At 35.8% G+C, this 15437-nt stretch overlaps 1 protein-coding gene across 7 annotated transcripts in view; it reads left to right on the top strand.

Annotated features, from left to right (window-relative positions):
* The window catches only part of ank2b (ankyrin 2b, neuronal), an 86915-nt gene that overhangs the window by 40713 nt on the left and 30765 nt on the right, over positions 1-15437 (top strand). For 2 of the 7 annotated variants that reach the window (XM_047815557.1, XM_047815554.1), the window contains exons 20-41: positions 182-280; positions 1016-1114; positions 1195-1293; positions 1381-1479; positions 1580-1652; positions 1776-1826; positions 3828-3969; positions 4212-4223; positions 4318-4405; positions 4627-4724; positions 6240-6275; positions 7099-7323; positions 8878-8976; positions 9992-10146; positions 10919-11130; positions 11318-11522; positions 12008-12104; positions 12226-12454; positions 12964-13089; positions 13234-13356; positions 13972-14004; positions 14749-14770. In XM_047815557.1, coding sequence (XP_047671513.1) covers positions 182-280; positions 1016-1114; positions 1195-1293; positions 1381-1479; positions 1580-1652; positions 1776-1826; positions 3828-3969; positions 4212-4223; positions 4318-4405; positions 4627-4724; positions 6240-6275; positions 7099-7323; positions 8878-8976; positions 9992-10146; positions 10919-11130; positions 11318-11522; positions 12008-12104; positions 12226-12454; positions 12964-13089; positions 13234-13356; positions 13972-14004; positions 14749-14770 — 2422 coding nt within the window. The remainder of the gene's footprint in view (positions 1-181; positions 281-1015; positions 1115-1194; positions 1294-1380; positions 1480-1579; positions 1653-1775; positions 1827-3827; positions 3970-4211; positions 4224-4317; positions 4406-4626; positions 4725-6239; positions 6276-7098; positions 7324-8877; positions 8977-9991; positions 10147-10918; positions 11131-11317; positions 11523-12007; positions 12105-12225; positions 12455-12963; positions 13090-13233; positions 13357-13971; positions 14005-14748; positions 14771-15437) is intronic. The other 5 variants (XM_047815555.1, XM_047815556.1, XM_047815558.1 and 2 more) reach the window with 4 other exon arrangements.

The raw sequence follows: 15437 nt of genomic DNA on the forward strand, positions 1-15437 counted from the left end.
TTGCTCTGTAATTATTGTGTTGTATGAAAGTTGTATTGAAAATTGTATACCAATAATTCAGACGGCTAATGAACTATATTAGTAGCATTTATAGAGTATAGTATTTGCTTGTATACAGTATAAGTTCAGTACTAGTTTCTTTCTTATTGATCAGATTGTCACTTGTTTATTTACTCCACAGAGTGGCCTTACAGCTCTTCATCTGTCTGCCCAGGAAGACAAAGTCAGTGTTGCTGAAATCTTAGTTAAAAACAATGCCAGCATCGACCAGCAAACTAAAGTATGAGCATCACTGCAGTGCATTTAAGTTAAAAGCCTGATACAAAGCATGCTCATAGAAAACATAATATTATTCAGTATATATGATTCAGACTCACACATTGCAGGAACAAAGCAAATGTCCATAATTTAAAATCATAAAAACACTAGAGACCAAGTGACAAGTTGTAAGTTCAAATGGCTATCACAGTGTCTTGGCCCTCAAGCAAGACTCCTCTAATTCTTCCACCAACAGTAGCCCAATTTCCACTGGCGCCCTGTAGGTCAGGGTGGTCGTTGGATGGTGGTCGTTGTTAACCCGGGCCTCGACCAATCCGGTATGGAATTTGTACTGACGATTCGCATGGTTAAATTTGGCAATGTTTTACACCGGATGCCCTTCCTGACGCAACCCTCTCTATTTATCTGGGCTTGGGACCGGCACAGAAGTCACTGGACTGTGACCCCCATGGCTAGATTGCCTTCAAGCAAGACTCATTGGTTTAAATTCTGTCATGTCTTATGATTTATTCCCAATGTAATCCACTTTGGATAAAAGTAGCTGCCAAGTTAGTAAATGTAAATGTATAGATAGAACTTCCAAATCTTCAAATTTCAAACAAACAAAACATTTTACATTCTTTTTTAAATCATAAATCATAGAATTCATACTGGTTTTATTTTCTATCCCTTCATATATGGTTATTTGAATCTATTTGGTCAGAAATGTTTGATAAAAAAATCATCTTTCTTCTAGTTGGGTTACACACCACTAATTGTCGCCTGCCACTACGGAAATGCCAAGATGGTCAACTTCCTTCTGAAAAATAATGCCAGTGTTAATGCCAAGACAAAGGTATAATAGTCCTAAGCAACATAAAGAAACAATGATTAGCATTATCTTCTGAAGGTGACGTGTCTGTTTCCTTTGTGCAGAATGGATACACACCTCTTCACCAAGCAGCTCAACAGGGTAACACACACATCATCAACGTTCTGCTGCAACATGGAGCCAAACCCAATGCTACCACTGCGGTAAATACATGACCACATGCACAAACAGACATACTGCATACACACACATTCATATTCATAAATGTTTTTTTTTTGTTTTTTTTACAGAATGGAAACACAGCCCTTGCCATTGCTCGTCGCCTGGGTTACATCTCAGTGGTGGACACATTAAAAGTTGTTACAGAGGAGGTCATTACTACGACAACCGTGAGTCTAATTGAAACTCTAATATGAAATGAAGTATTACAGATATTTTTTATTGGGGCTGGTGGCTTTGTGGTAATGAGATGATTGTGTTTTTACACAGACGGTGACTGAGAAACACAAACTGAATGTGCCAGAGACCATGACCGAGGTCCTTGATGTGTCTGATGAGGAAGGTATAATTCAAAATCTGCAAATTTCATTTCAGCAAATAATTATTTTCCTTTTAAAATCTAATCTGCAGGTCTATGTACCTACATAGATTTTACTCATTCTTACTGATATGACACATCATGTAGCATTCAAGCAGACTGCTGATGGTGCTATATCTGATGACTCCTTTGATGAAGGTACAAGGCACTGTTCTACTAGTGCTTGGTTGCTGCATAGAATTGTGTTTAAAAGGTGTATGCAATAATTAACTGAATACTTATTATAATTTGTTGTGTAAACCCTGTATTATTATATATTAAGTGTGCTTTGCATGGAGTTGGAAACTTTCTCCCCTTTAACTTGTAACACAGCAACAGTTTTACCTCAGACTTCTTTTTTGTTGCTCACCGCTGAGCCCTTGAGCAATGCATTTAACCCTCAACTGCTGACTTGTGTAAATGAGATAACTGTTGCTCTGGATAAGAGGGTCTGCTAAATGTCATAAATGTAAAATATAAACGTTCATTTATAGAAATATTAGAGTGTCTGTTGCCATGGCTATAACTAGCTATGAGCACACTGAGGTCTGGACTTAGTAGTTTCAGTAGATTATATTTCTTTATTTTATTGTATTTTATTGTATTGCATTTCATGTAGAAACCTCTCCAAATATAATATTCAATATAGAAACAATGAAGTGCTGATAATGTGGTGGCGGAGTATAGACTGTGGTAAAACCTTCCAAGGCTTAATCAGCAATGATGAGGAGAATGCTGAAGGTTTTACTTAATGCGTAATGCTTAAGGTTACACAACACTGCGGATTTCAACTTATTGTGGATTTATTTGAAACCCACATATTACAAGCTAACATCTGACATAGCTATGATATATGGAAATATATGTGAACATATGACAAAATATATGACAGTGTTTATGTGAACAGTGGGTGGTTTGAAAAATTTCTTTCTTTCTTTTTCTTTTTTCTTTCTTTCTTTTTTTTCATAATTTAGATTATGCCTGACACCAAATTAGGTTACAATTTGCATTATTGTTATCTGATTGAGTTAGACTACAAGCTTCCTTTATGACAACAATTGTACAGTATCAGCTCCTAGTGTTAAGTTTAAGTTGTTGTATTGTGTAATATTGTGAAGAGAGTGACAAACTTGTTAAGGGAAAAATGGACACTTGGTGATTATAGATTATAGTATACATCATTGGTTTGTTGAATTACTGTTATTATCCTGATGTAATGGACCTTAAGTTATTTTTTCAAATGTTACCTGGTTCTTAATTGGTGTCTCAGAGCAGTGTCTGTTAATAACCGTTTCACTACTCTTCAACAGAAAGTAGGACTGAGTGTATTGTTCTATACAAAGAGAGGTAGTTTGTAGTCCAGTAAGTAATGGAAACATGAGCCTGAGGATTGAATAGCATATGGAGCTCTGGGTATTCAATTGCAATCAATAGAGAAGATTCAGGATATTTGAATAACATACAGTGTCAACTCCTAATGTTAAGTGTAGTTGTGTTGTGTAACATTTCTGTATAAGATATTAGCAATTGATGTTCACCTTCTGCATATTCAATATATATTTATGCAATGTGGCCGCACGGAAGTTTAGATCCTACTGTATTTGTGGGCATGTCAATTGTTATGTTAAGTGGATATTGTTTATGGCATTTTTAGTCACAGAATAAGACTGAAGCAGTGCCATTATTCTAGACATGACTGTATCTCTTCACTTGGTGCCTTACACTACAGCATTTATACAGCTATACTATTCTTTTATAAATATACATTTTTGTTCTACCCTGTAGGTAGCCACTATGCTTTTGACAGCAGAAGTCCACTCTCAGGCTTCAGTATGTTTGATATTTACTGTCAGTTTTCCCAGCCGCTTTTAGCCAGTCCTAGAAATTCTCTCCCTGTTGGTTAGACCTGGCAACAGGAGCAATCTTGCTTTATTATTTGCACTGATTGTGTAAGCACTGAGCTGTAGAGCACTTCTTAATGCCATTTAAAACCCCTATTTAAACACACATACCTTTTGTTTGTGTGTCTGAGTGTGTATTGTGCATTGCATAACAAGATATTTATAATGATTACACCTCAACATGTATGCATTTTAGTTATGTTAGATATTAAAGGACCTTCAGGTAATGGCTTCTAACATGTCTGTGTCTGTGTTGCAGGTGAGGACACTATGACGGGTGATGGAGGAGAATATCTAAGGGCAGAGGACCTGAGAGAGCTGGGAGATGATTCCCTGCCTGGTCAATACTTGGATGGCATGAATTATCTGAGGTTCAGTTTAGAAGGCAGCCGGTCTGAAAGGTACCACATACATCATAGGAATATGTATCAATAATATTAAAAAACAATCACAAAAATAATATTCAAAAGATCATATGCACATTTAGGTAGTATCTTTAGTTATACTTTCCACTGTTTTCAGTGTTCTTACTGAGAACAGCTTTAGATTACACAGCACTGCTTGTTGACTCACAAGCATAGATTCTATGTCAAACAATTTCTACTAACTTCTAATGCTTTGGATTCTTTTAATGCTCACATAGTCGGTACCAAAGGTATGAGGGCAATAATTTTAAAATTTTAAGCTTGACATTGTTAGCTATTATTTGCTAGAACCTCTTGCTCATTGGTTGTTCTGTGTCATTTCAGTATGGACAGGTCCTACATGTCTAATCGTCATGGCTATTACTCTCCAAAGCATGATGGGATGATGGATGATACAATCCACAGTTACCAGGTACACAGTTCCAAATCCTTTCAACATGGTGTTACTCTAAATGCACATCTGTTTATTGCCACTTTAAATACTTAACAGCATTCAGTCTTAAAAATGATCATAAATATCTGTGATTTAAGGCTCTGTGACATCAACTAATGTGTTTTCTTGAAAAGAATTTCGTTATGATTTTTTGAGTGTTAAATGGAGTTCATATACAATCTTCACCTAACTGTGTCCAGGTGTCATCTCTTGCTAATGAGAAGGACCCATATAGACTGAACTGGGAAACTGAAAACTTGGACAATATAGCACTCTCTTCCAGTGCTGCTCAGTCTGGGTATGGCATATAAACACATGTACTTTAATGTCGGAAAATGTGATTGTGACTTAACCACTGATTGATTGAACTTCATAACAGAGGACTTTGTAGATAGATATAGTAGCTAAATAATCTTATTAGCCAGTTTTGTTAGTCGGCCTGGGACCTTACTATTAAATTAACAGTACCATAGAAAAAAGGAGTGAGTGAAAATGTATTATGCGAGTGGGTGGTTTAGACCCCATACGCAAGAAACCTGCAGTGCTGCTTTGGGATGTATAACTGTAAGCAATTGAGATACTGAAGTTGCCCTTCAATGGCATGAGAAATCAAGGAAAAGGCCTTGCAGTGTATGCTGGTGTTCTTGCTACTATATGTCAGGCATTAGGGAGAGTTTCACTGGTAACACATCATCTTGTGGACCAAGATTAACAAGCTTGTGAAGGGAAACATGAACACTTAGTGATTATAGATTATAGTATACTGTACATCACTGATTTGATGATTTACTCTGAATAAGCCACTGTAATTGGCCATAAATTACAGGTTTAAATGTTTGTCTCAGCGTCTGTTAAAAATTTTTCCACTGATCTGCAGTGTGCATTTTTTTTTTTTATTCTTCTTCAACGGCTAGTGTATTTGTGAGGTGGTTTGTAGACCAATAAGTAATGGAAAAATGTGAGCCAGAAGGTTCAGAATATTTGAACCTTGGTTGGCCCTTTTAGTGTGTTGGCTTGGTTAAACTAACAGACAAATCAATTATTCCATCTCTCCCTTGCATGTTTGAGATGTCAATTGTGGTCTGTTGTCTGGAATAGTGTACTGTGGGATACAAAATATCTTGCTGAAACAAGTTGAGCTGTTTTAGAGTGTTGTGGGTAAGACAGTAAGGCCAGAAAAACCTGGCTACACAAGAAAAGTGACTTTACAAATCTTTGTTTCCCACAAGAACCTTGATCCTAATCCAGTTGCAATAGAGATATGAGCTCAGGTTACAGTGGCATCACAAAGATTAAAATGGAGATATATCTTGTTTGAAAGACACTTGACAGAAACAGGGTGATCATCAAAAGACCCAGCAATGTGGCTGTTGAGATATCAGATTTTGACGACAATGAAACATGACTTGGGTAATATGGTGTAGATTAGGCTGCTGTTTACATGTGTGAGATTGAATCTGCTTTGACATTCTTGAAATCTAGACAACATGGAAATGTTAAAGCTGAAACTTGTAGAATGTCCATTTGGCTTGTCTTGGGACGAGTCAGTGTAGACTACAAAGGACTGTTCTGCTTGACTACCAGTAGCTCTTCATTGATGATATCATAACATCTAAGTGCAGATGTGAAGCTTTCCTTAAAAAAATATTTTAAGGCGTTCATCATAGCTGGGGTTACTTTGCCTTTGTTTGCTCTTTCTCTGCCTCTCTCTCTCTCTCTCTCTCTCCCTCTCTCTCTCTCTCTCTCTCTCTCTCTCTCTCTCTCTCTCTCTCTCTCTCTCTCTTCTCTGATAGTTATTTTGTTCTCTCTCCAGCCATTCCTCTCCGTGCCATGAACATGACAGTAGCAGGTGACTGGCTGCATTTTGACATATGACCTGTGACATCCTCATCTCTTGCACTGTGCAACCCATACAGAAATCACTGTTTTGTCTGTCAGCCCTCTCAAACCCAAATTTAATCCTAATCAGACATAGAAACACTTTTACAATGTCTGCTGTGACCTGTTACTACCTAAGGTGCTAACACTTATATGATTCATTATTATCTGCCAAATGCATTGCAGGCTAACATCTCACATTTATGGCATTGAATTTTATTAACCTGACCTGAAACCCTCTAACACGCATGTCTACTTTCTGTTACAGTAGGTCATTAATGAATAAATTCAATCCTTGCTGTTTTATGCGTTTCTTAATTGTTTACAGTTAAGTTACTTATATTTACAATAATCTTATGGGCATTATCAGTTCCAACATAGAAATATACTACATAGCAATTCCAGTATCTTTGTTGAATACTTTATAAACCATTCTCTTTTCAAGATGTTTTCACACCATTGCATCATTAGCCTTCTCTACCCCACTATGACTATCTTGCTTTCCCTAATTGTTCACACAGTCATCAGAATGCTGTGCCCTTGTGAATCCTGACAGTGTGCCAGTTCCATACATTTCAAGCATGCTGAAGAATGTCTCTACTGTTGAATGTGGTATTTTGTTGAATGTTGCGCACACAGGTTTACCCTACCACATGTATTGTAGCTTCCTCTGTGGTGTGTCTTTGCATGTAAAAAAACAACACAATGAAATTTCAATTTAGGTGCAAAATGTTTGCACCGATATATTAAAGAAGATTATTTATGCTGACATCGATGTTTTGCCTTATTTGCAGCTTTCTTGTCAGTTTTATGGTGGATGCCCGAGGTGGTGCCATGCGTGGGTGCCGCCATAATGGCCTTCGCATTATCATCCCCCCCAGGAAGTGCAGTGCTCCAACACGAGTAACATGTCGCCTAGTGAAACGACATCGCTTAGCGACCATGCCCCCAGTGGTTGAAGGAGATGGTTTAGCTACTAGAATTATTGAGGTTGGACCTTCTGGGGCTCAATTCCTTGGGTAAGCTCTTCTGATTTTACAGTAAAATTTGTCTAAAATAATTGGAATAACACAAACCTAACCAAAGGCTGATGAAAATGAAAATGTCATCACTAAATTAAAACAGTTTATTGATTTGGAATGGTTTATGGTTTACTGAAAGTGCTGAACCTCTGTACAGTCTAACTACATAACATTTATAAACAATGGCTTTTTCTTGTTTTTGCAGAAATTCCAAATTACTTATGTCTCTTTTGCCTCCATTAAAAAAGCTTGAATTTCTTATCGGCGCTTAATCAGACACCTTGCAGTAACACTCAAGACTTTTGTTTGCTTCACAGCTTGCTATAAGGAAAGCTCTAAGGCTTGATTATCCATTCTGCAAAGCAACCCCCCCCACCCACACACACTAATAAAAACAATCCATGATTGATTTGATATGTTTAATGTGGTTGACTAAATGCCAGTAAAATCTGTTTTATGGATTGTGATTGAGGGCCATATTCAGGAGGTCTGATCTGACAAATAAAAGTAACCGTTGGAACCTCTGAGGGTGCCAGATTTTATTCACATGGACCTTTCAGTAAATGGGGGTTTTCCGCTGTGTCTAGATTACACAATTATGACAAGCACTTTCCTTTAATCCAGAAATAAACCTGGAAAAGCAGATTGTAATTTTCCCCTGTTTACTGTCAATTATAGTATAATGTATCATAAAAGCAATATCTGACCTGTCTAATAGTAGTCTAATATATTGTGAATAGGGCTTTAATAAGATCTTAAGGGCTTTTTTCAGGACAGAGAAATAATTGATTATTACAGGATTACTGTAGATTAATATAGCTTTGGGGTCCATAAGCATCACTTGGCTGCAAATCTTTAAATACTGCAAGGAACTAGAAATTGCCAAATATTTGTACAGACAATGCCAGAAATGTAAGCAGTTTAGGATTTTGTCCACTTCTTTAAAAGAAAACATGCCCATTGTTGAATGGATAAGCTGACCAAGTAGCCTTTTTTATATACACTATATTGAAGTAGGTGGAGTTCCAAAATTCAATATAAAAACAATGCATGCTGTGAAAAATGTACTTCTCAAGAAAGTATCTATTAATATAGTACATTTATGTAGGTTGAGTTCAAGATTTTGATGTAAGGATGTTATTTAAAATTCAATCTTTTAAAAATTCATTATTATTCTCTCAATTTAAGATGACACATTTTAATAAGATTCTTCCTTTAAGTTTCCATTAACCAAAAACAAATCACTTAAGTCCTAGAATAAAAATAGAATAAAAATAGAAATAAAATAAGTGCACAAAATGTAGTAACTAACTCATTACACATATCTCTGCATATCTCTGGATATGGCCCTGAGTCATTTTCTTGTGGATTAAATATGTATGATTCTGCTTTAAATAAACACCAACACAATTCAAACTCAAGCAATTTTATGAAAGGGGTTATAATTAACCCACAATTTGGGAGGCCTACATAGAAAATGTCACTGAAGATGGCAAATTCAGCCCCAAACTGTTTGTGCTCTCTTTTTCTTCCGCTGCTGTTGGATGACAGTAAGCTCCACCTCCCTACTGCCCCTCCCCCTCTGAATGAGGGTGAGAGTTTGGTTAGCCGCATCCTTCAGCTGGGGCCACCAGGGACCAAATTCCTGGGGTAGGAGTGACACATATGAAACAATCCATGGATGCTGGTCCCATATTCCTTTTTTTTCTGTCCTTCCTTTATTAAAATGTTTTCCCCTCATTCAAAAGATAGTATGTGTGTGTGTGTGTGTGTGTGTGTGTTGATAGTAGACTGTGATAGTTTGTTGTTGTTCATAGAGTTTTTTTTTTTTTTTTTTAGTTCACTGGTGTTTTTCTCCATTTCATTTTTTTGGCCTTGCATCATGATTTATGTCTAAACCTGTTGCAGAAAAGTAGAAGTTCATGCAAAGCATGGCAATCTTTTAAAAACAGGCACTGTAATGGTTTGTTTTGTTGCCATATATATAGAAACTGTAGATGCTGAGTAGCCTTTGTTGCAGGTTACATTAATATGCCAGTGCATCTGCCAAATTGGCTAGCCATAACAAGTGAGAAGAGATGCATGGCTACTGTAAATTACATTATGTTCAGCTTATTATCATAAAATATTTCTTGAATTCATTTTATATTGTTCATTAATTGTTCACGAATAATTAAACTTGTAACATAAAGTCCCACTGGCTGTAATTCCCACATAACATCTTGTTATATTCATATAACAAGCTTCATAATTCATTGCATTTTTCTGAAAATTTAATATGACAAATATTGAGCTGTTAAACAGGTTAAAGGTGTGACATAGGCTAAGGAGGCATCTGACATGTTTATATCTATGGTTATCCTTATAGTCATTTTGTGTGAAAAAACACATAGCTACACTCCATGGCATTAAAGTTGCACATTTTTTCACCTAGAATTATTTTGTTGTTGGACTGCCTTCAGATGGTTCTGTGTGCTTTTACATCAGCACCAAAACATCTGGAATGAGTACTACATTGGGCTCCAGTTCTAACTGCATTTGTGCTACGTGTGTTATATCTTTAGTTTGACAAGTGTGTAACTTGTGTTTCGGTAATCCGTAATCATCCAGTTACCCTTATGAAGAATGTATTTTTGATTAAACACATTTTCGTGTTATTTTTCAGACCAGTAATTGTGGAGATTCCACATTTTGCTGCTCTGAGGGGAAAGGAGAGAGAACTGGTGATCCTGCGCAGTGAGACAGGAGAAAGCTGGAAAGAACATCAGTGTGAATATACAGAGGAAGAGCTCAATCAAATCCTTAATGGCATGGATGAAGGTAGGTTTCTGACATGCAGTACAATTCTATTTCATGCTTCCTAACAAGCAGGAGCAGAAAGGAACATCTAGATACTTACATGTGCACGTGCACATTCAAGATACAAAAATACAAAGTACTTGCAATAAATACAGATGTCATACATTTTTATTCCTTCATATGATCGTAGGTATTATTCCTGCTAATGTTGCTTCAGGTTTACTGATTAGGGGTCTTAATCCATATCTGGATTTCTGTAAAATTGCTTTGTAATAATGTCCACTGGCAGCTCTTCAAGCCTCGAGTAACATGTGTAGACAGTGAGAAAAAAAGGCAGAGAGAGAGAAAGGAGTGAGAGCAGATTATTAGATGCTTTAAAATTCAGTAAAAGAATTTCATATTAAATTATATTATTTATGGATTTAAAAAAATTATATTCAGTAAGATTTTTATGGGATTAGATAGTGGTATTTGATTTCTTCTTTTGGCTTTTCAAGAACAAATTGAACCTAGTTCATGCCAACTTAGATATCAACTTATATACAACAAAAAAAACTAACAAGGTCACAAACTATTTACATTTTTGTCATAAGGTTTATTTTCCTAACGCTTCATTTTATCCTCATCTCTAAACCCCGGTGTTGGGTCTCCCTCTTGAGCTAGAGACAAAAATGTCTCTGAAAACTGCATATTTTCAACAAAAATATTAGGAGAGGCTTCCCATGGTGGGAAGATTTTCATTTTTTTATTCCATTTCCCAAAATAATTTAATGGTACTGTCCTGTATCATCAGATCTGGACCCTCCCGAAGAGCTGGAGAGGAAGCGTATTTGCCGCATAATCACCCGGGACTTCCCACAATACTTTGCAGTAGTCTCACGGATCAAACAGGACAGTAATTTGATTGGTCCAGAGGGTGGGATTTTGAGCAGCACAGTGGTACCACAAGTCCAGGCTGTCTTCCCAGAAGGGGCACTTACAAAACGTATTCGAGTTGGATTACAGGTATTACAGTTCATTTTTACATTCCTTTTTTAAGAAGTAGTGGTATTTTACTTTTCAGTATTTCAGTAATTATTGCTTTATTTGTTTCCTTTTTGGAAATTGAAAGTACTCTCTTTATTCAACTGCAATTCCACTGTATTTTACAACAGATGTCCTGGAATTTTCTTTTCTTCTTTCTGTTGATTAGACTCAGCCTGTGAATGTAGATCTGGTAAGAAAGTTCCTGGGGAACAAAGCTACATTTAGTCCTATAGTCACCCTGGAGCCCCGTAGGCGGAAGTTCCATAAACCCATTACTATGACCATTCCTGTCCCCAAAACTTCAACTGACCCTATATACAACGGCTTTGGAGGAGATACACCAACACTCCGCTTGCTATGCAGTATCACGGGTGAGAGCACAAAATTGTATACAGTATACAAACAAACACTCAAATCAATTTTACCTTTCTCTAAGAAATTTTATATATTAAAAAACATATTTATAGTAAAGAGCTTGTGACACATGACCTCATATGCATCTCCAATCAGTAGGATCCACCAGTATACAAAGAGCTTTTCAGTGTCTGTTTTCGTAAATAATTTAGATATGTATGATTGTGTATGAATTTTGTGTGATAATTTTTTTTTAACTTATATTGCTTTAAAAATTACATGTCAACATGTCAACAGGATATCCACATTATCCATGGCTAAACAGTGAACAGAACATGAAGGATAACGGGTTTTAGTCTAGAAATTAGAGTACAAAAAAAAAATATGTTGCCATTTTTAATGGTTACTTTATCTATCAGGTTTTATGGAAATTGTGAAAAAAGAAGGGCCTGTGATTAAGAATTCAGTTCAGAGTTTTCTCCAATTCTTTTTGTTTAACCAGGTGGAACAACACCAGCTCAGTGGGAGGATATTACTGGAACCACACCTTTAACTTTTATCAATGACTGTGTTTCATTCACTACAAATGTCTCTGCAAGGTAGGTTCTGATTGGTAGTTTTGTGTAATTGTATTTAATATAATTCAGTGTTAAATATCATATTTAATCAAGACAAATAATGCTCTTATTGTGTTTTTTAACTTTTTTTTTTACTATTTAGATTCTGGCTAATAGATTGTCGACAAGCCCACGAGTCAGTCAACTTTGCCACACAGGTGTATCGGGAGATAATTTGTGTGCCGTACATGGCGAAATTTGTCATCTTTGCCAAAACCCATGACCCAATTGAGGCACGCCTTCGCTGTTTCTGCATGACTGATGACAAGATAGATAAAACTCTGGAGCAGCAGGAGAACTTCACAGAGGTGGCTCGAAGTCGGGATGTAGAGGTAAAGTTAGTGTGCTCAAAAGTTAACAACTTGGTGACATGAAATGTTATTTACTAAATTTTTAACCAAGCTAATTTACTGTATGTGTTCATGTGTTCTCAGTGAGATATGTATCAGGTTTGTACCCAACATTATGATATTAAGGTGAAACTCTCTATGTCTAGGTTTACTAACTAGACAGACAAACATATAGACAGATAGACAAGTAGATCACTTTTTTAGCCCCTGCTGGAAATTCACAATTTATCTAAATGATTATAGAGAGGATTTGTGCCTCATTTCTGAAAGCTCTGGTTGTATGTTGTAGCACTCACCATCTTATAAAAATACATATTCATTAATTATCTGTCAGTTCAGCTGAAATAAAAACTAATAGTCATTATTAAAATAAGAATACGAATAAAAAAAATAATTTTGTTGTTTTAGCAATAATACTGAAGTAGGATATAAAAGACTGTATAATAATGGCTGAATATTAATGGTATTATTTTTGTGATGTTCCACTGAAGGTTTTAGAAGGAAAACCCATCTATGCCGACTGCTTTGGAAATTTAGTCCCCCTCACCAAGAGTGGCCAACACCATATATTCAGCTTTTTTGCCTTCAAGGAAAACCGACTTGCCCTCTTTATAAAGGTAAGCTCCCTAACATTTTCATGCTGTATGTATTTGTTTTGAAAGCATTTACTTCCTTGTAGACACAAGTTAAAAACTGCTTTGTTACAGTACATGTAACACTTTTGTTGTTAAAATGTTTGTTATTTGTTGGAAATCTTTTAGATACGAGATAACACTCAGGAGCCTTGTGGTCGATTGTCCTTCATGAAAGAACCGAGATCATATAGGAGTTTGGCCCACGATGCCATATGCAACCTAAATATTAATCTACCAATGTATGCTAAGGTAATTTAATTACCACTCTCTTTGAGAGAGAGCATTCATGGTGATGATACTGAATACTGATCTGAATACTGACTTCTGTGTTTTGTTTTATATTTATTGAATGAATGTATTATAAAATGTATGCTTTCACATCACGATTTCTATTGATTTCACTGGGTAATCTTTTGTAAAAGCCACTGCACACATCAATGATTTAGAAATGATTTACAATGATTTAGAATAGTATAACTGACATTAACACAATGGAGACATACTACCATAACTTTATGCAATTATAACATCATGCATTTCATTAAAATTACGTTCATTATAATTATCTAATGTATCTTAGTTTGTATATACTGTAGGCTTAGGCTGTATATATCCTCCACACATACCCCCTCTTATATTACTCCTCAAAGGCTGACTCAACAGTTCTGTTGCTATAGTAACTGCTTTGCTTGATCTCTCTTTCTCCTTCTTTCTATCCTGTCCCCTGTCACCCCATCAATCTCTCAATCTCTCTCTCTCTCTCTCTCTCTCTCTCTCTCTCTCTCTCTCTCTCTCTCTCTCTCTCTCTCCTCCTCCTCCTCCTCCTCCTCCTCCTCCTCTTTCACTGCTTCTTGCTCGTCAAAGGAATCAGATTCAGACCAAGAGCCTGATGAGGAGGTAACTGTGGAGATATTTTTCCTTTATTCCCTTAACATCCACACTTTTGGATGTTCTACTTCCTCTGTAAAACATTATTTTAGACAATTTTCCTCTTGTAAAATGTATATTTATTTATTTAGTCAGTTAGTTTGTTCTTATTTATTTTCAATTATTTAAATTTATTTTATACTGAATATATTTAATTAGCTTTCCCTCAAGAATAATTTTAAACTGTGTAGTTATTGTATAGTTTAATTCTATAATTGTAGGTTGTTAAGGATCCTCACTGTAATGATGCAGTCATACATTCTGAGACAAATTTAGCTTGTTACAAAATGTATTACATATTCACAGATCATCAAATCTTTCTACCTTTTTAAAATGGAGCATATATAGATCACTGGAGCTTTAAATCAAAGCCACACTACCACCTGCAATTTACATATGCATTTTACTCATTTATTTGAAGCTTTTGTGTAAAGCCACTTATAATTGAGAAAGGATACCACAAAGAAATTTAGGGATTAATGCTCAAGAACACAACAGTGGCAGCTCGGTGATACGACTGAGCTACCAATGTAAACACAGTGACAAATTTGTGTGTTTATTTTATTTTATTTTTTTTGCTTTGCCCATTATGCCTCCCTGTTTTATTGCCAACCCTAACAGCAACATGGATGTTTCTATTCTCCTTTACTGTTGTTTCTATCCAGTCAGTAGTTTACAACTAATTACAGTTATTTTACTTGCTTATCTTTGCAGACTAGCCGAACACTTGGAAGATGTAAGACTTTTCCCTTTTCTAGTTTTAATCTGTCATGCACTAAACATGTTTGTTTTTAACCAACTCACATAGTGATTAGCTACTTAAGAATGTGTGGCTTAATATGGCATTTATAATTTAGCAAATATAAAAATAGTAATGAGCTGTTGCACAGCATCCAATTTTACCCACTTTTAGCTTGTCATAACTTAAGCTTTTGATAATTTTTCCATTATGTCCCTTCCAAGGATGTGGGAAGTCCGTCTCTTGCAGGATTCCTTTAAATGAAAATTCCAAATGAATTCTAATAATTCAATAAGCAAATAAAGCAATATGCTATCTAAACTTTAATATTGAGTACTTTGAGTTTTTAGGTCAGAGATAATATTCCCATTGTAACTTCTAAGACATTTGTCTATGATTACTTGTTATTAATTTGAAAGACAGTTGCTCATAGTTTTTTTTTTTTTTTTTTTTACATCTGTGAGACTACAGTACAGAGGAATTTGCAATTTTTGTTTTCTCAGTAACAAAGTAGGATGTTTTGTTCAGATGAGGGACTGACTGTATACAGCTGGTGAGGGACCGATTGTATATAGCTGCTATGTTGTAAGTGATAAAAGGAACTCCTGTGTCAGGAAACTTTAGAATGAAATTTACATTACATCAATGAGTATACTTTTTTTGG

This window comes from Tachysurus fulvidraco, chromosome 1 (genome assembly GCF_022655615.1).
Source record: "Tachysurus fulvidraco isolate hzauxx_2018 chromosome 1, HZAU_PFXX_2.0, whole genome shotgun sequence".
NCBI lineage: Eukaryota > Metazoa > Chordata > Actinopteri > Siluriformes > Bagridae > Tachysurus > Tachysurus fulvidraco.